This window comes from Mesocricetus auratus, unplaced genomic scaffold, assembly GCF_017639785.1.
Source record: "Mesocricetus auratus isolate SY011 unplaced genomic scaffold, BCM_Maur_2.0 Super-Scaffold_4256, whole genome shotgun sequence".
In the NCBI taxonomy this organism is placed as follows: domain Eukaryota; kingdom Metazoa; phylum Chordata; class Mammalia; order Rodentia; family Cricetidae; genus Mesocricetus; species Mesocricetus auratus.
Window position 1 is genome coordinate 53142762 of NW_024429182.1, and position 22232 is coordinate 53164993.

General features: G+C 50.6%; 2 protein-coding genes across 2 annotated transcripts; one reads left to right on the forward strand and one right to left on the reverse strand.

Annotated features, from left to right (window-relative positions):
* Nucleotides 1-456: 456 nt before the first annotated feature.
* Actn3 (actinin alpha 3) lies at nt 457-16609 on the forward strand. The gene is made up of 21 exons (XM_040749995.1): nt 457-650; nt 6562-6676; nt 6922-7041; nt 7351-7437; nt 7516-7603; nt 8056-8134; nt 8218-8299; nt 9741-9826; nt 10143-10235; nt 10825-11055; nt 11169-11316; nt 12441-12591; nt 13064-13172; nt 13260-13400; nt 13676-13858; nt 14243-14377; nt 14461-14640; nt 15345-15491; nt 15594-15659; nt 16093-16251; nt 16333-16609. Exons 1-21 carry the CDS (start codon nt 507-509, stop codon nt 16489-16491), a joined length of 2703 nt encoding a protein of 900 aa, XP_040605929.1. The 5' UTR covers nt 457-506; the 3' UTR covers nt 16492-16609.
* Nucleotides 16610-16745: 136 nt separating this feature from the next.
* On the reverse strand, nt 16746-21794 carry Ctsf (cathepsin F). The gene is made up of 14 exons (XM_005064037.4): nt 21471-21794; nt 21162-21260; nt 20796-20880; nt 20642-20703; nt 20445-20520; nt 19487-19600; nt 19229-19374; nt 19044-19140; nt 18883-18963; nt 18130-18249; nt 17985-18049; nt 17799-17889; nt 17343-17401; nt 16746-17262 (listed from the first exon to the last, which is right to left on the reverse strand). The coding sequence occupies exons 1-14, from the start codon at nt 21687-21689 to the stop codon at nt 17188-17190; spliced, it is 1389 nt and encodes a 462-aa protein (XP_005064094.1). The 5' UTR covers nt 21690-21794; the 3' UTR covers nt 16746-17187.
* Nucleotides 21795-22232: the final 438 nt, after the last annotated feature.

The following is a 22232-nucleotide window of genomic DNA, read 5'->3' on the forward strand; positions in this document are numbered from 1 at the left end:
TCTGGCCCCGAGCCTTTCCGCATGCTCGGGTGTCTCCATCACCTAGAAAACTCCTCAAACAGCTTGTTGCCTCGGTGTTACTGACTGTGAGATAGAAATAAGGTCTGTTTCTCGTGTGCAGTGCTGGAACCCGGGTAGACTCAGGTTCAAAGGGCAGCATTTAGAATGGCCCGCAGCCACCACCTGGACTCCACTTTATAGATGAAGAAACAGACAAGATCCATGACTCTCCCAAGATCACATAGCAGGCTAACCACACAACTGAAATGTAAACCCGCTATCCAAGCTAGTAGTCACTCCAGCATCCTCCGAGATTCCGCAATCTTTGACTCCAGCACAATCTCTTCTCTGGTTCAGACCCAAGTTCTCTCGCCCCCTATCTGGCCCCGCCCCCCCCCATATTTAGTAAGAATCTGATCTGGGGCTGAACCGGACCCTACTTAACCCGGCCTGAGCGGTCAAGATCTTGCCCAGCGGAGCAGAGCAGAGCCAAGAACCTGAGCAAGATGATGATGGTTATGCAGCCCGAGGGTCTGGGGGCCGGGGAGGGGCCCTTCTCGGGCGTCGGGGGCGGCGAGTACATGGAACAGGAGGAGGACTGGGACCGTGACTTGCTATTGGACCCGGCCTGGGAGAAACAGCAGCGGAAAGTGAGTGCTCACCCATTTCCCAAAGGCAAAACTGAGGCTGAAAGGCCAGGAAATTCTTCCTGGGGATCTGGGCAGTTCAAGGGCAGTGCCTTCCTGTTATCTAGAATGCCATTCCCCAACCCAGGCTCTGCCTACCAGCTATCGGATGTCCCCGAGGGTAAGAAGAAAGGTTGGGAGTCCTCATGAGGGATTTAGGATGTCAAGGAGTTCCTCGAGTCCCTAATGACCCCTGTCCCCAACTCTCTTGAGCCCACTGCCCCACTTTTGCCGGTGAAAGTGGATTTTGGACAAGGTCCAGAAGATCCTACTTGTTGGGTGGGAGGTGAAGGGTTCTCAGGAAGTTGTGTCCCTCTAATAAACCCACCCCACTCTCCAGTTAAGTATCCCCAGACCCCATCCTGAAAACATGCCAGACATGCAACCAGTGGGTGGTGCAGGGGAGAAGAACCATCTGGAACTATTTTCCATCCTCTACTATGTATTCTGCTCAGGTTGGTGTCCACAGTGCCTCTATTGGCTTAGCAATTGAAGAAACTGAGACCCAGAAAACAGCCGAGATAGGCAGCCTCTTACATACTATGAGAAAAATGCCCCCCCATCTGAGGGTCTTTGTCCCTGGCCCCAACACTCTCTTTCCCAAGATACTCCTCCCTGCCTTAGAAGCCCTGAGTCTGCTGAAAGATCAGAAGGTCGGGAGGAGGGGAGCCCTGGGTCCCCTTACCAGTAACTTAACCCGGGGGCCCAGATGAATGCTTGTGCTGACGCAGCGCCTTTGGGGGAGCCCAAGAGGGCCATGTGGGCAGCTGTTGCCTAGGCCCAGCCTTGTAGGGCACTGCCCCCCTCCCTGAACTATTTTCACTCCTAGCTCCTCAGTGGAGGGAGCAGGACACCTGGGTTCCCTAAAAGAGAAAATGATTCCAGCTGGACTGAGAAAATTGTGAGGAGCTGCAGGCCAGGCACAGGGAAGGCACCACGAGGCCATTTGACGTGCCTTCTGCCAGCCATGCCTGATGCCAGGAAAGGGCCGGACACTGGTGTGCCCAGTGGAATTTGTAGAGCCTGAGAACTCCAGAATTTAGAACCAGGGCATTTCTTCTGGGTTAGATGACAGAAGTAGACTGCAGGGGTGGGGAGGTTGAGCTGACTGGGCTGAGGTGCCTGGGTGATCCACCCTCCACCCTGCTCTCCCTCAACCCCCTGCACCTGTCTCCAAGCATGGCTGTGGTCCCGGAGTTCGGCAATCCTGGGATGTTGTCATCCCTGCCCCGTCTCCAGCTGCCATTTGCCCAACAACTCTTGTCCCTACCCCCAGCCATCCAGCCCTCTCCCAGACTCAAGTCTATGTGTCTCTACCGTGACGTCTGGCAGCCTCTTTCCTGACTTTGTCATTTGCAATGTTAGAACCATGCTGTCATTTCAGCTTACAGACACCCATGTCCATCCACCAACAACCCAAGTCCACCATTAATTCATCAACAGAACCAGTGGATGCTCTGAAAACCAGTCAGAGGCCAGTGCAGATGGCCACATGGGTTATTTCTTTCTCATTCCACATTGCTTACCACAGGGCTGTGACATCCTTGTGGTCAGATACCGCTCTGCCTATCCATCCCTGCTCCTCCATGCTTCCTGGTAACTGCTTCCTTGCTTACCAGTGACTTCAGTATTCAGGGTCTCCCGTTTGGAGCCCTCATGTTCTCCCCTGATACCTGAGTCCTGATCAACTGAAGGTTGATCATATTCAAAAACAATTGGTTCATAAATAAGTCTTGTGTATCCCAGGCTAGTCTTGATTTGCCATGTAACCAAGGATGACCTTCAACTTCTGAACCTCTGCTTCCTCTTTCTTTTTAAAGTTTTTATGAGATTAATTCATTTTATTTTATGTGTGAATGTTTTGCCTGTGTGCATCACATCCATGCTTGGTGCTTAAGGAGGTCAAAATAGGGCATCAAACTCCCTGGGCCTGGAGTTAAGGGTGGTAATGACCCACCAGGTGGGTGCTGGGAATCAAACCCTGATCTTCTGCAAAAGCAACAAAGCGGCAATTGCTCTTAATCACTCGTCGATCTCTCTCCAGAACTTCCTCCACTTTTTTTGGTGTGTCTGTTTTGTTTTTTGTTTTTCGAGACAGGGTTTCTCTGTGTAGCCCTGGCTGTCCTGTAACTCGCTCTGTAGGCCACGTTGGCTTCAAACTCAAACTCCGAGTGCTGGGATTAAAGATGTGTGCCACCTCTGTTGGGCTCCTTCCTCCACTTTCTAAATTGGGGGTGGCAGGTATGCACTAGCACACCAGGTTTTAAGTGGTGCTAGGAGTCAAACCCAGGCATCTTGTGTGCAAGACAATCAGTCACTCTACCAACTGAGCTACATCCCAGATGTTCCATAAATTTATCTTTTAAAAAAAACTTTTTCTTTAATTATTTATTTTTATTTTTATTTATTTAAATTTTTTTTTGGTTTTTTTCGAGACAGGGTTTCTCTGTGGCTTTGGAGGCTGTCCCTTGGTAGTCCAGGCTGGTCTCGAACTCACAGAGATCCGCCTGCCTCTGCCTCCCGAGTATTTTTATTTTTGAGTATGTACATGGGTGACCATGGAGACCAGAGAGGGTGTCCAGAGATCCCTGGAGTTGGAATCACAGGCAGTTTTAAGCCTCCTACATGGGTGCTGGGAATTTAGTCTGGTTCCTTGGGAAACAACCAGTGCTCTTAATCATTGGACCATGATTCCAAACCCATAAACAGGCCATAGGAAGGTCTGAAATCAGAATGAAACGAAGTACACTCCCACACCTCCTCACACACACACTCCCATCTCTCTCTATCCCTTGTATCCATTCTCACCTCAGTTTTCTCTTCTGTTCTGACAATCATTGTCCATGCTCTACAATTAGAATTAACTTTTAAATTTGCAGTTCTGGGCTATATTTGGAAGACAGAGGCAGGTAGCTCTCTCTCAGATGGTCAGTTCCACATAATGAGTGTCAGGATAGCCAGGGTTGCATAAAGAGGCCTGTCTCAAACATAATTAATAAGTTCTGATGCCTCCCTCTTGCCTGGAGCTTTGCCAACTGTTTGTGGCTCTCAGGATCAAGTTCAGACTCCCTGGATTAGCACTCAGGTCCATGCATGACCTGGCCCCTGCCACCCCTCCGGTCTGCCTGTCACCACCGATACCGCAACACCTCCAGTTTCATTCCAGCAGCACCCACAATGCTGCAGTCCCACAAACAGAGCAACTGTTTCTGACTACACATTTTCCCTGTGTCTGCCCCTGCCTGACATGCCCTTGTCTGCCCTTCCTGGGCCTGTACTAACTCCTGCTCCTTCATGTGAGCCTCCACCTAATTTAGACAGTCCTTCCCCACCCCAAATTCCTCTACATGTCTCTGCTAGTACACCTCAGAGACCAACTTGACTCTGATTGGCTGTGATCTCCTTCAGGGTGGGGCTACACCTCATTAAAACTCATATTTGGGAGAGGGGATGTAGCTCAGTTGATTAATTTCTAACTTAGCCTAGCATGAGTCAATTCCCTGCTTGAATCCCCATTATCAAATAAACAGGGTATGGTAGTGCATTCCTGTTAGCCCAGGACTCAGGAGATGGAGGCAGGAGGATCAGAAATTCATTGTCACCACTGACTATATAGTAAGTTCAAAAATATACAAAACACTGGAATACATATGACTTGGTTAAAAAAAACCCTCATGTTTGCTCCCTCACTCCCTAACCCCCAATCTCCAAGTCCCAGCCAAGCCTCCTGCCATTTGTAGACCCAAGGCATCCAGACTCCAGTGGTAGAAGTGGCTGTAGAAAATAAGAATGCTATCTCTTGTTCTTGGGTCCCTGTTGACTAAGGACTCACTTATACATCCCTGTAACAGAAGCTCACCATGTTCCCTCAGCAATGACAGCTGTCCAGTATTTATAGGCCCCTCCTCTACTCCAGCTCCCAGCATACCTGGAAATCTGGCTGAAGAGAGAATTACAAATGGCCTCCAGGGCCACCTCTCAGAAGCATCTGTTTTATGGTGGGAGGAATTATGTTTTTCTATCGGTTAGCTGCTGCACATGAATCTACTGACATTTTAATTGTCATCTGCAGCCCCACTGTCCCAGACCACTCAGGTCAGAGCCTGTTGGGGCTTCCAGTCCCTCTGCCAGGCTCTGCTGCAGCCACACTAAGTCTCTATTATTCTAATTGTCAATAAGACTCGGGCATCAAAGGCTGGGGTGAAAACCTGCTGGCTCAGAGAGACGCTGCAAAAGACATGTCACTTCCCTCATCTCAGAACCAAAAAGAAGTGCCAAACTCAAGTCCCCGTCCTTTCCTTTCTGTGTTTCTTACCTATACAAATTTGGCTCCTTTGTAGCCAATACCAGTCAGCTAGTCACTGCCTCTGTCCCATGATTCAAGGTTTAACTTTATTGGCAAGTTTTGGGAGTGTCAGAGTGGGATCAAAGTGTCCCACAACAGAGGCGTGTTCTGAATTCCAGGATCCTGCCAGGTCAAAGGAAGAATGACCAGACACATAATAGAGTTTGACCACCCTTACTTGGTCAAATACAGAACCAAACCACAGACAGGTCTAGGGCTTGCTCCAGATCACAGAGAAGGATGCAAGCTTTGGACTCTATCAAGGATCCAGAGGCAGTGGTAGCACTCAGGGTCTGAAGGCCTGGTTGGTTGGCAAGTATATGCATACTCATAGGACAACCCCATTCCCAACAGACATGGCCATGTCCCAATCCTCTCATCTCAGGTGGAAGCTGAGGCTGGTTGTAAGGAAGAGGATCATTGGTGCTGGGAAAGAGGTCATGTGGATCACAGTACCTGGTCAACCCTTTACTTCCATGGGACCCAGCAGGGATAATAATGTGTTTAATGAATCATTCTGAAATAACAATAGACTGTAGCTCACCTGTGCAATTTTTTTTATGTCCAGGTCTCCCTGGCAGCTGATTCCCATCTCTTATCTAGATGTGATTCCCTTGAGGAGCTCTCAGTTTGGAGACCACATCTCTGGACTATCTGGACCCTCAGGGAACTCCACACTTTTAAGTGTGCTTTCTATTCCCATCGCCAGTGATTAAGATCAGACAAGGCTGTGGAGCATGCTTTTTCTTTGGGCCACCAGCTCACAAAAAAATGGCACGAGACTTATTATTAATTATGAAAGCTCGACCTTAGCTTATTCTTGTTCACAACTAGTTCTTTTTTTTGTTTTGTTTGTTTGTTTGTTTTTCGAGACAGGGTTTCTCTGTGGCTTTGGAGGCTGTCCTGGAACTAGCTCTTGTAGACCAGGCTGGCCTCGAACTCACAGAGATCCACCTGCCTCTGCCTCCCAAGTGCTGGGATTAAAGGCGTGCGTCACCAACGCCCGGCTCACAACTAGTTTTTATAACTTAATTAACCCATATTTTTAAATCAACGTTTTTTATGTGGCTTGGTTACTTTTACTCTTACTGTCCATCCTGTTTCCTCCGTACCAGGCTGGCAACTCTGCCTTTCTTCTTCCCTGAGACCTCTCTGACCCAGAAGTCCCGCCTAACTTCTTCCTGTTTAGCTATTGACCTTTCAGCTCTTTATTAAACCAATCACAGTGATGCATCTTCACACAGTGTAAAGGAAAATTCTGCAACAAAGCTGGAGTGCTGACAACAGGGAGGTCCCAAGTCGAGACTGGTACTTACAGAGGCCCCAGCATCATTTCTAAAACTCCAAGAGGGAAAGAAACTGGAGAAGGATATATAGCAAGCCTGGTAGAACCAGGATTTACACCCAGGGCTTTGAGCTCTAGGACCTATCTCAATGGAGGAGCTAGGTCTGTGTGTATCAGACTCAGTTCCAGGCATTCCTCACCCCTAGATCTATTCCTGCTGTCCAATCACTCTCTTCTGCCCCTAGACCTTCACTGCATGGTGCAACTCACACCTGCGCAAGGCTGGCACTCAGATTGAGAACATTGAAGAGGACTTCCGCAATGGCCTGAAGCTCATGCTGCTCCTGGAGGTCATTTCTGGTGAGGGCTCACACCTCTGGCCAGGGAAATCTGGAGAGTTGTGGGATGGTGGCAGCAGAGTGCTGGGAGGGAGTTGTGTTGGAGAAGAGAGAGCTTGGGAACAGCATTTTTAAATTAAAACATTTTTTTCAGTGCTGAGAATCAAATCAGGGCTTCAGTCAGGTTAGACAAACACTCTACTACTGAGGTACATTCCCGGCCCCCTCCAATAATCTTTTACCCTCATCCTCTCCTCTTATACTCAGGAGAGAGGCTGCCCAGGCCAGACAAAGGCAAGATGCGCTTCCACAAAATCGCCAATGTCAATAAGGCTCTTGACTTCATTGCCAGCAAAGGAGTTAAGCTTGTGTCTATTGGCGCTGAAGGTAAGAAGGAAACAGAGGGAGCCTGGGCAAGGACTCAGAGGGAATCAATAGGTTTCTTCTGCAAAACCCAGTGGAGATAATTATTACTATCTATCATATGTAACTGTACCCAAAATGCCAGCCCAGCACCTGGTACATAGCAGGTGTTCAGCAAATCATTCTTAAAAAAAAAACACTAAGTGATTATTGAGCGCTTGTTAGGTGTTTACTAGGCTCCAGGTCTTGGGTGGGACACAAGGGTCAGGAGGCTGAGCTGGAGGACCGTGTGCTGAGGCCTGGAATCCAACTCTGACTCCCTGCCCCTGGCAGAAATTGTTGATGGGAATCTGAAGATGACCCTGGGCATGATCTGGACCATCATCCTCCGCTTTGCCATCCAGGACATCTCTGTAGAGGGTGAGCAGAAGAGGAGGTGGTGGAGAGAGCCAGCTCAGACCCTTCCCTAGCTAACACTTCTGTCCCTTTACCCCCCAGAGACCTCAGCCAAAGAAGGCTTGCTTCTCTGGTGTCAGCGGAAAACAGCACCATACCGCAATGTCAATGTACAGAACTTCCATACCAGGTCTGTTAGATGGCATCGCCAGTATGGTGAGCAGCTCTGGTCCATGAAGGTGTAGACTGGCCCCATCCCAAACCTCAGTGGTCGGAGGGGCTCCAGTTCAGGTATTGAAACAGCCTCTGAAACAAGGACTCAGGATACTGGGCAGTGACTGGGACAGAACAAGGAGGGTTGCAGTATACCCCTGGAGCAAGGAGCACTTGTGACATCCATGGAAACATATTTCAGCCAGAGAGGACCTGGATACTCCACACCTAGAAACTGGTCTGGTCTGAGCCCAGGAGAGGGGAGGGATTTTAAGGAACTGTAAGGAGACCATCTGGCAATGAGGGGCCAAGAAACTGTACTTGACTGCATTTCATAGTAAAGGCAGTCCTGCTGGGGTGCTTCTAGGCTGAGGGTGAGACATGGTTTCCCTTTGAACCCAAACCTGACAACTCTTTCTGTCTGTCCAGCTGGAAGGATGGCCTGGCCCTCTGTGCTCTCATTCACCGCCACCGGCCAGATCTCATTGATTACGCCAAGTTACGCAAGGTGGGCCGCTACAAGTTGCAGATCCGATTCTGTGGTCTCTGCCTTCGGCTGACCTTTCACCTTTACCCCTCATTCCTCTCTAGGATGACCCAATTGGAAACCTGAACACTGCCTTTGAGGTGGCAGAGAAATACTTGGACATCCCTAAGATGCTGGATGCAGAAGGTGAGATCAATGGATGAGTACAGTGTTGAGTGTGCACTTGACCAGTCTAACTTACACACAGTGGCCTGCTCTCCCCTCCTCCAGGGATATTTTACCCCTACCCCCATTCTACCCCTACCCTTCTCCATTTTCTCTTTTTTTGTTTTTTTGAGACAGGGTTTCTCTGTATTGTTTTGGAGGCTGTCCTGGAACTTGATCTGGAGACCAGGGTGGCCTTGAACTCAGAGAGATCCGCCTGCCTCTGCCTCCCGAGTGCTGGGATTAAAGGCATGCACCACCATCGCCCAACCCTTCTTCCTTTTCAGAAGCTTATAGTTTTTGAGACAGAGCCTCATGTAGCCCAGGCTGGCCTCAAACCTAGTATACATACATACATACATACATACATACACATATATACATACATACATACATACATACATACACACACACACATATATATATATATATATATATATATATATATATATATATTTGAGCCTACCCCTGAACTCCTGATTTTCCTGCCTCCACCACTCAAGTGCTGGAATTACAGGCATGAGCTACCGCTCCTAGCTCTTTTCACAGTGTTTCATACCATCATTCCTCTTCCCCAGAAGCTTTCCATTCCACACCCCTGCCCTCCTTCTCCCTGGTTTCCTCTGTGGAATGACCCTGCTCTCTGTCTCATAGCCAGCCTCCTGGTTACCCAGGGTAATATTGGTTCCCAAGACTGGAAGCTTCTCTGCCTGTGGTCCCTGAGCCCCAAGCAATGTTTAGTCAGTGAAACAGCAAATATTTTCTGAGCAGCTGCTGTGTAGTACCCTGGATGTCTCTGTACCAAGGAGAACTGCTTCTGGTCTCCAAGGAAATCATAAGACTTAGAGAAAAGCAGGGAGTTGGTGGCGCACGCCTTTAATCCCAGCACTTGGGAGGCAGAGGCAGGCGGATCTCTGTGAGTTCGAGGCCAGCCTGGTCTACAAGAGCTAGTTCCAGGACAGCCTTCAAAGCCACAGAGAAACCCGGCCTCGAAAAAAAAAAAACAAAAAACAAAACAAAACAAAACAAAACAAAACAAAACAAAAAAAAGACTTAGAGAAAAGGCAGAGATGGCTGGGGTAACCAGGCAGAGTTCAGAGGTCCCTCATGAGGGCCTCAGTATCTGCACACTCATGCATGGTCTTACACCAAGCCCCAGGGTTACCACAGAGGGCTTCCTGAAAGAGGAAAGCACTGGGCTTGGGGGCACTGGCAGTTAATGACTAGAAGTCTCCACTTTTGTCATCCTGAGCGTATTATTTGCATAGAGGGGAGAGACTTGAGTTCATTCCCCACCTTGGCTTTGGTCAGCATGCACTGTATAAGACAAGAATTGAGGATGTTGCTAAGTGGTATCATGAGAAAAGCCCTGGATTTGATTCCCATGCCTCAAAAAAACACACACTTTGCTTTCCTCCCCTAGACATTGTGAACACCCCCAAACCAGATGAGAAAGCCATCATGACCTATGTTTCCTGCTTCTACCATGCGTTTGCTGGGGCTGAGCAGGTAAAGGAGACCCCATTGCTGCCCCACTAAGGCCATTGCTGCCTAGGTAGGATCCAAGGGCCCAACCTTTGTGTTACCCCAATATTAGTGGGAGGTGCCAAGTGGGAAGAGAGACCGCTGTCTCAGTTGTACACAATGGGTCCTCAGGGAGCTCAGGGACAGAGGCCTCTGTCCTGAAAGCGCCCTCCCACCTTAGAGACATGACCACCCCTCCTCAGTTTGTACAGGTGAAGTTTTTGAGGGCTTCACACGGGAAGGCTAGGTTGGGGGGCCTAGGGTAGCTTGTCCTAAGCCCTCTTGCTGCCCCCACTTACAGGCAGAGACCGCTGCCAACAGGATCTGCAAGGTGTTAGCTGTCAACCAGGAAAACGAGAAGCTGATGGAGGAGTATGAGAAACTAGCCAGTGAGGTGAGGCTAGGGCGGGAGAGCCCCTTCCCACTGTACCCCTTACCCTGTCCCACTGTCCTTACCCTGTCCCACTGTCCTCCTTACCCTGCCCCCGTCCTAACTCCTCTAGCCTTAACCTCTGGCATGAGTCTGCAGAGTCTCCTTCCTAGTTCTTTCTGTTTCCGCCTCCTCACCATATCCTGCCCTTCTGTCAACCAAAACTCCTGGTCATTCCTGATTCAATTATTACCCACACACTCACTGATCCTATCCTTCCCTTATATTTAGGCACAATATGGCCTTTTATGCCAAGCCATTTTTGCCCCTGGACTCAAAGATTGACTGTCCTGGAACTGGGATATGGCTTAGTGGTAGAGTGTTTGTCTAGACTATTGGAAACCCTAGATTCAAGCCCTCCCCCACACTCTTAAGCATCCTAATCCTCTGACCAGTAAGACAGACTACCCTATTCTGTTCTCCATAGTTTTGAAAGTCCCCTCTGCGTATATGAGGCCTGGCCCTCTGGCCACAGCCTATGTGTGGAGTGGAGATGGGTGGGTGAGGTGTGAAGGTCAGCTGAGAACTCTCTGCTTTGCTCTGGTCCTGGCAGTTGCTGGAGTGGATCCGCCGCACTGTCCCATGGCTGGAGAACAGAGTGGGTGAACCCAGTATGAGTGCAATGCAGCGCAAGCTGGAGGACTTCCGGGACTACAGACGCCTGCACAAGCCTCCCCGTGTGCAGGAGAAGTGCCAGCTGGAGATCAACTTCAACACACTGCAGACCAAGCTGCGCCTGAGCCATAGACCTGCTTTCATGCCCTCTGAGGGCAAACTTGTTTCGGTGAGATAGGCTGGGCATGAGGGTGCCCACATACCCTGGGTGACCTTGGGTTCTTGATCCCCATCTGCATAATGGGTGAACTGTGATGGAGGCCACTTTTGCTTTCCACACAGGACATTGCTAATGCATGGCGGGGCCTGGAGCAGGTGGAGAAGGGCTATGAGGACTGGCTGCTTTCAGAGATTAGGCGTCTACAGAGGCTTCAGCACCTGGCTGAGAAGTTCCAACAGAAGGCTTCCCTGCATGAAGCTTGGACTCGGGGTAGGTATATCTCACAGGACTGGACTCTTTCCTAGGACAAAATACACAGGGCAGGGGCAGATGCTCTGCAGGGAACCAGAGACCAAATTTGTCCCACCCTCGAAATTGTCTTACTATATAGTGCTAACTAGCCTGGAACTCACTATGTAGACCAGGGAGAGATCTACCTGCCTCTGCCTCCTGAGTGCCAGGGGTGCTGGGATTAAAGACATAAGCTACCAAGCCTGACTGGAGGCCAGATTTTTCATTCCATCCTGACTTGCAGTGTAATCTGGGCTCTTCTTGGGGCTAGTTTTGTTACCTATAAACTTAATCTCCCTCCCCTCAGGCTCTGGCCCTTTGTAGTCTTCTCTGATTAATTTGTCACTTAGCTTTTGTATATGGAACAGGTGTGCAAAGATAAGTACTTAATCTCAACATCACTATGTTATATTCAAAGTATATTGATGTAGAATATTGTGTAAGTCAACTATATCTATCATTTTCCATAAATAGTGTCATCCATTCAGGATTCTATCAGAGATTTCAGTCCTACAAAAGAATGAGTCCTTGGGACTAGAGAGATGGCTCAGCGGTTAAGAGCATTGGCTGCTCTTGCAGAGGACCTGGGTCAATTTCCAGTACACGGTGGCTCATAGCATCTGTGTCTCCAGTTCCAGGGCATCCAACACACTCTTCTGGCCTCCTGGGACACCAGGCACATGTGTGTTGTATAGACAAAAGTCATACACATAGAAGTAAATATTAAAAAGAATGGCTCCTTAAAATGAGTCTGTTAAACAAGGAGTGGTGGCGCACGCCTTTAATCCCAGCACTAGGGAGGCAGAGGCAGGCGGATCCTTGTGAGTTTGAGGCCAGCTTGGTCAACATAGCAAGTTCCAGTACAGCCAGGACTATGTAGAGAGACCCTGTTTCAGAAAAAAAACAGAGGAGTGGGGTGGTGTCGATTATCAAGTAATTCCTAAATTGTAGCAAAGATCATCCTGAACGTCAGTGGGCCAGGGGACACTCATTTCATTGGCAAGCAATGTCAAAGATCTGGCTGGCATCTCAGGGTATGCTGGGAGACGTCACACTACAGCCATGGCAGCCTCTGGGACAGGACCCTGTTCTCTTCTGAGCAGGCAAAGAGGAGATGCTGGGCCAGCACGACTACGAGTCAGCTTCACTGCATGAGGTGCGTGCTCTGTTGAGGCGCCATGAGGCCTTTGAGAGCGACCTGGCAGCACACCAAGACCGGGTGGAGCACATCGCTGCACTGGCCCAGGAACTCAAGTAGGCATGAGCAGAGGCATGGCTCAGCCCCTTCCCCATTGAGCCCCACCTTACTCCTCTGTCAGACCCTTGGTAACCAAGTGGTGGCACCCTGTTTCCTCTCACACCATTACTTGCTTTGCCCTTCCTGAAACACCATTCCCAACCCCTACATTTATCCATTGGCACTTTCCAGTTCCACCGCATGGATATTAGCCCACCACCCCAGTCAGCCTTGGCCTCAGTTCCCCTGTTCCCACAGCCCTGCTTCTGAAACCCCAGGACACGTCCAGGGGCTGGAACTGAGGATCCTGGGTGCCAATCTTCCTGCAAGAACACACTGAGACCCCTGAAAGAAAAAGCTCCTCTCTGTCCCGCACCTACCTTGGCTGCCTATCAGTCACTCTTGTATCCTCACCCCACCTTGGGTTTCACCAGGGTTCAATTCAGGCCAGAGTCTGCCTCTATATGCTTTCCACTTTTGCCTCATCAGTGAGCTGGACTACCATGAGGCAGCCTCGGTGAATAGTCGCTGCCAAGCCATCTGCGACCAGTGGGATAACTTGGGTACACTGACCCAGAAGAGGAGAGATGCACTAGAGGTGGGCGTGTGGACCAGGGAACTGAGGACAAGGTGAGGAGTCCAGCAAGCAACAAAGGGTCTGATCCATGGTCCTCCTGGCCCCTAGAGGATGGAGAAACTCCTGGAAACCATTGACCAGCTGCAACTGGAGTTTGCTCGGCGGGCAGCCCCCTTCAACAACTGGCTGGATGGGGCTATTGAGGACCTGCAGGACGTCTGGCTAGTGCACTCCGTGGAAGAGACTCAGGTGAGTGCAGGCATTAGGGGAGAAGTTTGGGAGGCACTGGACGTAATGAGAAGTAAACTGGTCTCACATCCCATCAATCACACCTTTGAGCTCCTGGGTAACACAAATAGGATGCAGGAAAAAACCCAGTTATGCAGTGCTGGGCTAGCAGGCAAGAGGCCCAGATTCTTAAAGCAGTCCTGCACCAGCTACTAGGTGGCCTAGCTCCCTGTCCTGCCTTCTCTGTTGCTTGCAATAAATGGGTGTGCTGGCTGATTCTTCCTGTTCTCCCCCAGAGCCTGCTAACAGCACATGAACAGTTCAAGGCAACATTGCCTGAGGCTGATCGAGAGCGAGGAGCCATCCTGGGCATCCAAGGAGAGATCCAGAAGATCTGCCAAACATACGGACTGCGGCCAAAGTCCACTAACCCCTACATCACCCTCAGCTCACAGGATATCAACAATAAGTGGGACACGGTCAGTGTCACTGGCAACTCTGTATGGTCCCCACATGCACATCTGAATCAATGAAACCTCTGGTGTCCCAAGATATGGGGAATAAAGCCCACCTCTATCCAGATCAGGGGTCTGCCACAGATTCCTCATGGCACTGGATAAGCTGGAACACCATTTCTCTATCAGGACTAACAGACATATCATTCACTGTGTGCATATCATCCACAAGCCCACCTATACTAGTTATGTCACTGGGCACCATTGCAAATGTAAGGAACCTGGAGCCTATAAATATGAAGCCATTTGCCTCAGAGTTTATCCCAATTTGGCTCATGAGGCCATCTTGCCTCAGAACCATCTCTTGGCCCTCAGACTTGGCCATGGTACAACCACTCTCCTTCTCAGGTCCGAAAACTGGTACCCAGCCGTGACCAGACACTACAGGAGGAACTGGCACGGCAGCAGGTGAATGAGAGGCTTCGGCGACAGTTTGCAGCCCAGGCCAATGCCATAGGACCTTGGATCCAGGGAAAGGTGGAGGTAAGGGCTTGGAGAGCTGGGCCAGCTCAGGGAATGGGGTTGAAGGAGTTAAGAGTTCTTATCTTGCCTGGGTACCCCTGCAGGAGGTAGGGCGACTGGCAGCTGGGCTGGCTGGCTCTCTGGAGGAGCAGATGGCAGGTCTACGGCAGCAGGAACAGAACATCATCAATTACAAGAGCAACATTGACCGGCTGGAGGGTGACCACCAGCTGTTGCAGGAGAGCCTGGTCTTTGACAACAAGCACACGGTCTACAGCATGGAGGTGGGGGTCTCACCCTAGGGAGAAAGGGAAGGGGAGCCTGATGTGACCATAACTGAATAGAGCCTGGCAAGCTTTTCCAGTACCCCTTGGCAATATGGCTATCCAGAAATTGGAAGTGACTAGTCCAGGCCAGGTCTGATGCACACCTATAAGGCCATCACTTGAGAGGTAGAGGCACAAAGATCAGGAGCTCAAAGTCATTCTCAGTTACATAGCAAGTTCAAGGGCAGTTTGGGGTTCATGAGGCAAGAAAGAAGGAGGCAGGGAAGGAAAGGAAAGGAAAATGATAAGTGGCCTGTTTGGGAGTCACAAAGCATCCTAAAGCCCATCCCAGGACTGGCCATGGCTGGTTGCTCAATACTTAATATATAATAAGCCATTATAAGATAGAAAGTGCCACTTAGAGTCACTTAGAGAAACTTCAAGATGGGGACAGAGGCCCAATAAGGGGGAGGACTTGTCCAATGCCACATAATGGATTAAGAATACAACTTACTAGACAGCCAGGTGTGTTGGTGAGTGTCTTTAATCCTAGCACTTGGGAGGCAGAGGCAGGTGGAGCTCTGTGAGTTTGAGGCCAGCCTGGTCTACATAGAGTTCTAGTATAGGCAGGGCTACATAGAGTGACCCTGTCTCCAAACGAACAAAAACCTGGAGTAAGGACAAAATGCTGGCCACCCACTGCCTTGTCTCTTGCTCTCTAGCACATTCGTGTGGGCTGGGAGCAGCTGCTCACCTCCATTGCTCGCACCATCAATGAGGTAGAGAACCAGATACTGACCCGAGATGCCAAGGGCCTGAGCCAGGAGCAGCTCAACGAGTTCCGGGCATCCTTCAATCACTTTGACCGGGTCAGCAGGGCCCAAGTCCTGGGTTAAGACACGGGGGTAGGGTGGGGTGGGGGTGGCTGGTGGGATTTGGAGACCAAGCCTGACACCCATTTCCCTCCACAGAAGCGAAATGGGATGATGGAGCCTGATGACTTCAGAGCTTGCCTCATCTCCATGGGCTATGACCTGGTGAGTCTCCTAACCACTTCTACAAGTATCATCAGTTCCCCTGTCTGGCTCCCTTTTCACACAAATCATCTCTGCTCATCACGCCCACCCACACAAAGGATATCTAAAGCACAGAGGTAAACTAATTAGTTGTACATGACCTCAAGATCTTAGCTTGGACCATGCCCCCCCCCCCCAAGAAAAAATGCTAAATCATAAAATATTGGAACTATCAAGCAAACAAGGGGGGAGTTGCCATGGGCAAAAGACAGATTTCTGCTTAACATGAAGGACTCCCTAAAGCCAAGCAAGCTGATTAATGTCTTGGGAAGAAGAGGGCACGTTGTCACTGTGGTGATACAAACCAAGTATGAAAAAACCCCCAGGAGAGGACATGAGGAGTTCTCTTGACTTTTTCACTTGTGGACACAGTGCCTGCCCTCTGTCTCTGCAGGGGGAAGTGGAGTTTGCTCGCATCATGACTATGGTGGACCCTAACGCAGCTGGGGTTGTAACTTTCCAAGCCTTCATTGACTTCATGACTCGAGAGACTGCCGAGACAGACACAGCAGAACAAGTTGTAGCCTCCTTCAAAATCCTGGCAGGAGACAAGGTGAATCTCGTGTGGTGGAGGGGCTGGCAGCCTAGGGCATGACCCAAGACCCGTGGGCCCTTAATGTCTCCTCTTTTCCAGAACTATATTACCCCAGAAGAGCTGCGGCGAGAGCTCCCAGCCGAGCAGGCTGAGTACTGCATCCGTCGGATGGCACCCTACAAAGGATCTGGGGCTCCACCTGGAGCCCTGGACTATGTGGCTTTCTCCAGTGCCCTCTATGGAGAGAGTGACCTCTGACATTCTTAGCAGAGGAGAGAGGGCACTTCCTGTGACGGATTGCACTGTCCCTCAGAGCAAGGGCCTCAAGATCATCCAGCACTGTTTCCGAATAAAGACCAGGCTGTGGCCGCTCCCATTTCCTCTTGGTTCCTGAAGGGGAGGCTAGACCCTGGAGCTCCTGGGCAGGACCAGCCAGCCACCCACCCCACTCTGACCCGCAGGGATCCCTAAGACCCATTTTTTCCTTCAGAGACTAAGCACTCACACCACTCTGGGGGGCAGGGTACCTCTTTATTGCTCTTAGTAAAGGCTGGTTACAAGTTTCCTGGGTGTGAAAGGGACTGGAAATTTTACAGCATCAGACTGAGGAAAACTAAGGCAGGAAGTTGGAGCCCGCTGAGGACAAAGCTAGGTTTTGATGAGAATCTTCTGCACCTTACCAGAGCCTGGGGTTCTTGCCCCAGCGTTGACTTCCATGAAAGCTTCCTTCACCTCAGGATCCTCCTAGCTACCACAATTCAACAAAGATGCAGCAGAGAAACTTCAAGTGAGCATGAGAGGGAGCGAAGAAGGGGCCCAGGGCCCACTGCACACCCTGAGATACTAAGAGCCTACCCCTCAGCCAGCTGCACCTCCTGAGGAGGGGCGTGGGCATGAGTCAGGCTAAGGAAGGGGCCACTGTGGTCAGCATCCAGTCCTCTGCCAGCAAGTCCCTCAGTTCACCACTGCCGAGCTGGCCATGACATTCACACCACAGGCTCCAGACCCACGATACAAGTAGTAGTAACCCTGAGGGACAGTGGTACTTGGTGAGGGTGCTCAGGTACAATGAGGCTGGAGGGTCAGGGGCCAACCAGGCAAAAACTCACCTCCTCACCCCAGTTACTGCCCCAGCTGTTCTTGATGGTCCAATAAGGAGTGTTGGAGCCTGGTAGCAACACAGAATACAAGGAGTCAGAGGTCCCCAATTTTCCACTTGGAGACATACACACTACACCCTTCAAATATCTGCAGTGGGCCTACAGTGGAATAGGAACTAAGAAAATAGCAAAGAGCCAATGATGTCCACCCACCATCCTCATTGAGACCTCATGCACCTATAAGGCTCGGAGACAGCACTTGTCCAATTGCCTCTATAATAACCCTTCAACCTCCCATAGCCCCAGCTTTCCTGACTACAAAAGGCATGGTGTTTCTCTGAGGCTGGGATTCAGGACAAGGCAATATCCCAAGGTTCCCCTCAGAAGGTCCAAGAGGCTGCTATTTAGGCCCTGGTCATGGCCTGAAGTGGATGGAAGGATAAGCAGGAGGCCGGTGGAACTCACGGTTGCCATAGCCCACCAGCAACACAGCATGGTCAATGAGCCAAGGGCTGCAGAGGGGCCGGAGAGGGTGAGCGATCCCATGGCGATAGAACTGAGAAGAAAACAGAGTAGAGAGAGGGTCAGTTTGAAGAAGTGAGGGAGGCATAGACAAGAGATGGGGCAGGAACGAAGAGGCCAGGGCCTCACCTGCATGCCAAAGGCATTGATGGCAACTGAGATCGGTCCTTTCTGGGCCAGCCAGGCTGCCATCTCTGAGAGGGAAAGGCAGTGTCAGTGGTTACCTGGGCCCAGCAGTATCAACCTGGATCCACCGCCCCCGCTCCCCACTCACTGTTCTCATTCTTGCTCAGCTCCACCGAATCATTGATGTAGACTTTTGCCCTCTGTGCTGAGAAGTTGCAGGCCTGAAGATGGCCCTGGTAGCTGTAGTCATCCTCTGTCTCCAGCCCTCCTGGGAAATGAGTAGACTCCTGTTTATCACTCACTCATGTTCTCCCAGACAGAAGAGTGATAAGCATCCCATAGACATGAAGTCACATGTTCCTTACATATGCCCAAGGCCCCAGGCCCCTGAGGAATCTCCTCAGACTACAGATGACACATCTAGGGATGAAAGGATTGTGGGGGAGAGAGTGACATTAACGAGCATGGGCAGGGCTCCACTCCCATCTCCGCCTCCTTGCTGAGGTCTCATCCCAGGCTTCCTGGCACTTTTGTTCTTTGCTGCTTGTCCTGCTCTCACAGTCCACTGCTAACAGAGCTCAGACCCTTGTTAGGCTCCTGGACCAGTTTCTTTCTAAGCTACCTCAGTTCCTTCACTCACCATCCCTCTACCACTGCAGTCCATGGCTGAATTTAATGCCTCTCCTCAGGAGAGAGATGTGCTGCTGTCTAGTTTAGCAGCAAAGTAAGAACACAGACTTCCAGGAAGTGAAAGCACTGGAGACATTCACAAAAGTGAGCATTGCTCGGTTGAGATAGCTGAAGCTCTGACAAAACCGACTTGTTGTACATCTTCAGCCAGAAAGGGTCAACACAAAGACCAGAATCCAGTTCTGCCCCTCCTGACCAAAATAATGCATACCCAAATTCTTTATGGCTGTGTAGGCATTGGAAGGCAATCCACCCAAGCAGGCCTTGTCCATCTTGTCACAATCCAAGAGCTCTAGGAGACAGAAGGCTGGTTCCAAGGGACCCTCTGGAGAGGCTAGCCTGAACACCAGGGGACTGGAGCAGGATGCTCACCCTGCTCTGAAAGGGACAGCAGAGTCCCCCGGTTCAGGAACCACTGGCCCTCTACATTGCCTGTGACAGAGAAAGCCCAGCAGGAGCCACACATGCCCTGTAAGACAATGCACATGGTCAAGGCTCTACCTTCCTTCAGGGCCCCATGCAGTCTGCCTTTTCACCCCTACTTCTGGGACTCCAACCTGGTCCTTCACTTTAGTGACAGCCCCTTTCTTCCTCCAGTCCCATTCAGGTGGGGCGGAATCATTTACGAACTTGGTTAGACTCATCTTCCTGACAGGCTCCTTTTGTAAGAGGGGATTCAGGTAGATGGCATGGAATTCCTCCTCTGTAGGTAGAGGGGGGCAAGGCAGAGAGGGGTGAATATTTTACAATAGCCCAAATGAGGAGCTTCAGGAGCAGGACCCAAGTTCTGTGAAGGCTCTGGTCACCATTCCTACCTGTGAGGTCACTGAACTTGGTGATCCCATACTGAGCTGTGCCACGGTCCAGGGCCTGAATCTTCTGTGCTCGTACCATGTTTCTGGTAAAGACAGTCAAGCGCCACTGGGCTTCTGAGGACCAAAGAGAAGGAGAGAGGCAGAACCCAACCACACCATAATAGGAGAGGTAAGTGGGGTTAGTTTTCCCCCAGTGAGAGGTAGACTGGATTGAGCTTGAAACTTTTGAGCGTGTAAGTGTGTGTGTGTGTGTGTGTGTGTAGATCAAAGGACCACCTCAGGGGTCATTCCTCATTCACTCTTGTTTCACAAATGATCTCTTCTAGGTAAGAACCTCATCATGTAGGCCAGGCTAGCTGGCCAGCAGTCTATTTCTGCCTCCCATTCACTGCTGTCTAGGCCACCATGTTGGGCTTTTTTGGTTGGATCTGGGGATTGAACTCAAATCTTTACACTTTCAAGGCAAGGGCTTTATTAACTGACTCACTGCCTTAGTCCCTGAAGCTGCTTGTATGGACAGATCCCTGGGGCAGGCAGAAGAAGACATGAGGGAAACAGACTTCAAAGTGACAAAGTGAGAGGTGTGGTCAACTTTGGGGACCCAAACTGGAGCAATGACTTCTTGACTATAACAGCAGTAACCAAAATAAGACCTAACGGTGACACACAGGAGAGGTCATGGAAAAGGCCATGATGACAGAGGGAATCCAACAGAGAACATCTTGTCTCTGCCTTACCCCACCCTGTCTGGAGGGATGGATGCCCATGGTTTCTGGCCAGGAAGATAAGATGTAAGGAGACAGTCCACTCTTCCTTGACAAGATGGCTGCCTAGAAAGCTGGATAAGAACTCAGGGATTGGGGGTCCTTGAGAGACACAAGGTCCTTGTGTCCTTTCCTTCCTCAATATCAGGGTGCCAAGTCTGATTGAGGCAGGTACAAATAAGGCTGGGTCCTACCTTCCTTTGATTTGTAAGTCCGGTTATAGGTAATCATAAAGTCCTTGAAGACTGTAGCCATCTTTACAGAAAAGTCCTGAGAAGGCAAAAGGGTGTTTGTTTACAAGGAATTCAGCCTGATCCCAGGACACTAACACAGGGTACAGGGAAAGGAGAAATAAGGGGGCAGCTGGCTCTCCCAGATACAGGCTTCTCACCTGAGGCAGGGGTTCCTTGTTCAGCATCGGAAGGAATGAGCTGAAAGTCTCATTTCCATACTCTGGATAGGGTTGGAACAGAGAAGCAATCAAGGCTGAATTCTGAGTCAAGCATGGTCTGGGCTATCCCAGTCTCCTTGAGCTATCCAAGCACCTGTAACCTTGGTATTCACTGGGCCACAGTCCCTCCTCAGCAGTATGTGTTTTCCTAGCTCATCCAAGACTTCGAAGCTGCAGAGCTGGAGGGAGAGAAGGAAGAGTCTGGGGACCGACTGGAACAAGATCGTGGCAAGAGCAGCTAGAAGCTCCTCAAAGGAGGCCCAGAGAAAGGCAATCATAACTTGGGGGGAGGAGGCCCTGGCCAGCAGCAGACACCCAGCACCCAAACACCCACCCTTTCAGAGTATCTTGATTTCTAATTAGTAACTCAGGGTGGTGTAACCTCTGCCTCTTCACAGGACCCATCATTCCAATCGCTTGCCGGCCTAGGGCCAAAAATAGCTGGGACCCCAACACTCACCACGGTTTTCTTGGTCACAGGGAGCAGGCACGCCAGTGGATCATTGCAAAGTGGCTCCTCCAGTGTGGCTTCCAGGGAGAAGAGAGAGCCTTGACCCGCCTGGAGGGAGGAGGAGATGAGGCTGGCACAGCCATCTATCTCCCTTTGCTCCTCTTAGGAGCCAGTAGTCCACCTGTGCTTCCCTACCCAGTCTTAGCCTGCACAAGTCCCTTCCTCCACCGTTCAGGCAAACACCCAAAATTTAAGTCAAACTCCACCTAGCATCATCCCTGGCACCAGGCCCCGCGCCCGCTCCTCACGCGTCCTCACCTGGCGGACGCGCCCGCGTATGGTCCCCAGCACGGCCCTCGTCCCCGCAGCACGGCCGTAGTTGTACATATCCAGAGCGAAGCGGGCAGGCGCCAGCAGCTCCGAGGATGACAGATCCCAGGCCTGCTCATCATCGGCCCGGGGCTTGGCAGGGACTGGGACCAGGGCCACGGCCAGGAGCAGCTCCAGCAGCCACAGCATCTGCAGCATCGGCGCCATGACAAGGGCAAAGCTCCTGGCCGGGACTCAGGGACCCACAAACTCGCTGATAACCAACCCGGGGTGGAGCCTGCAGTCAGAGGCTACTGAGTGTCTCCTCACGGCTCTGGACAGCTCCGGGCGGCCAATGGGCACCGATTCCTGGCGCCTGCGCGCTCACTTATTTACGCGAGGCACGTGGAGCACGTGGGGATGGTGGCGGTGGTGGGGAAGGACACTAGACTGAGAAATGAAACTAGACTTCACCACTTACACCATCTTTATCTTAAGCAATGAAAGCCAGATCCTTTAATCATAGCAGACTTGTGAAGTAGGTGCTGTCTGGTTTCACAAGGAAGGAAAGAGAAGTTACAGATGGCTCTGATAAGAGTATAACTTGAGCTGGCAGTGGTGGCACACACCTTTAATCCCAGCACGCGGATCTCTGTGAGTTCGAGACCAGCCTGGTCTACGGAGCGAGTTCCAGGACAACCTCCAAAACATTACAGAGAAACCCTGTCTCGAAAAACAAACAAAAAAGAGTAGAACTTAAACCCAGGCAAT

Coding starts and splice junctions, on each gene's coding strand:
- Actn3 (XM_040749995.1), top strand. CDS start 507: ATGATGATGGTTATGCAGCCCGAGGGTCTGGGGGCCGGGGAGGGGCCC. Junction 8,135..8,217: donor ATTACGCCAAGTTACGCAAG/GTGGGCCGCTAC, acceptor ATTCCTCTCTAG/GATGACCCAATTGGAAACCT. Junction 14,378..14,460: donor GGATCCAGGGAAAGGTGGAG/GTAAGGGCTTGG, acceptor GTACCCCTGCAG/GAGGTAGGGCGACTGGCAGC.
- Ctsf (XM_005064037.4), bottom strand. CDS start 21,689: ATGGCGCCGATGCTGCAGATGCTGTGGCTGCTGGAGCTGCTCCTGGCC. Junction 21,261..21,470: donor TACGCGGGCGCGTCCGCCAG/GTGAGGACGCGT, acceptor TCCTCCCTCCAG/GCGGGTCAAGGCTCTCTCTT. Junction 19,601..20,444: donor GACTTACAAATCAAAGGAAG/GTAGGACCCAGC, acceptor TTTGGTCCTCAG/AAGCCCAGTGGCGCTTGACT.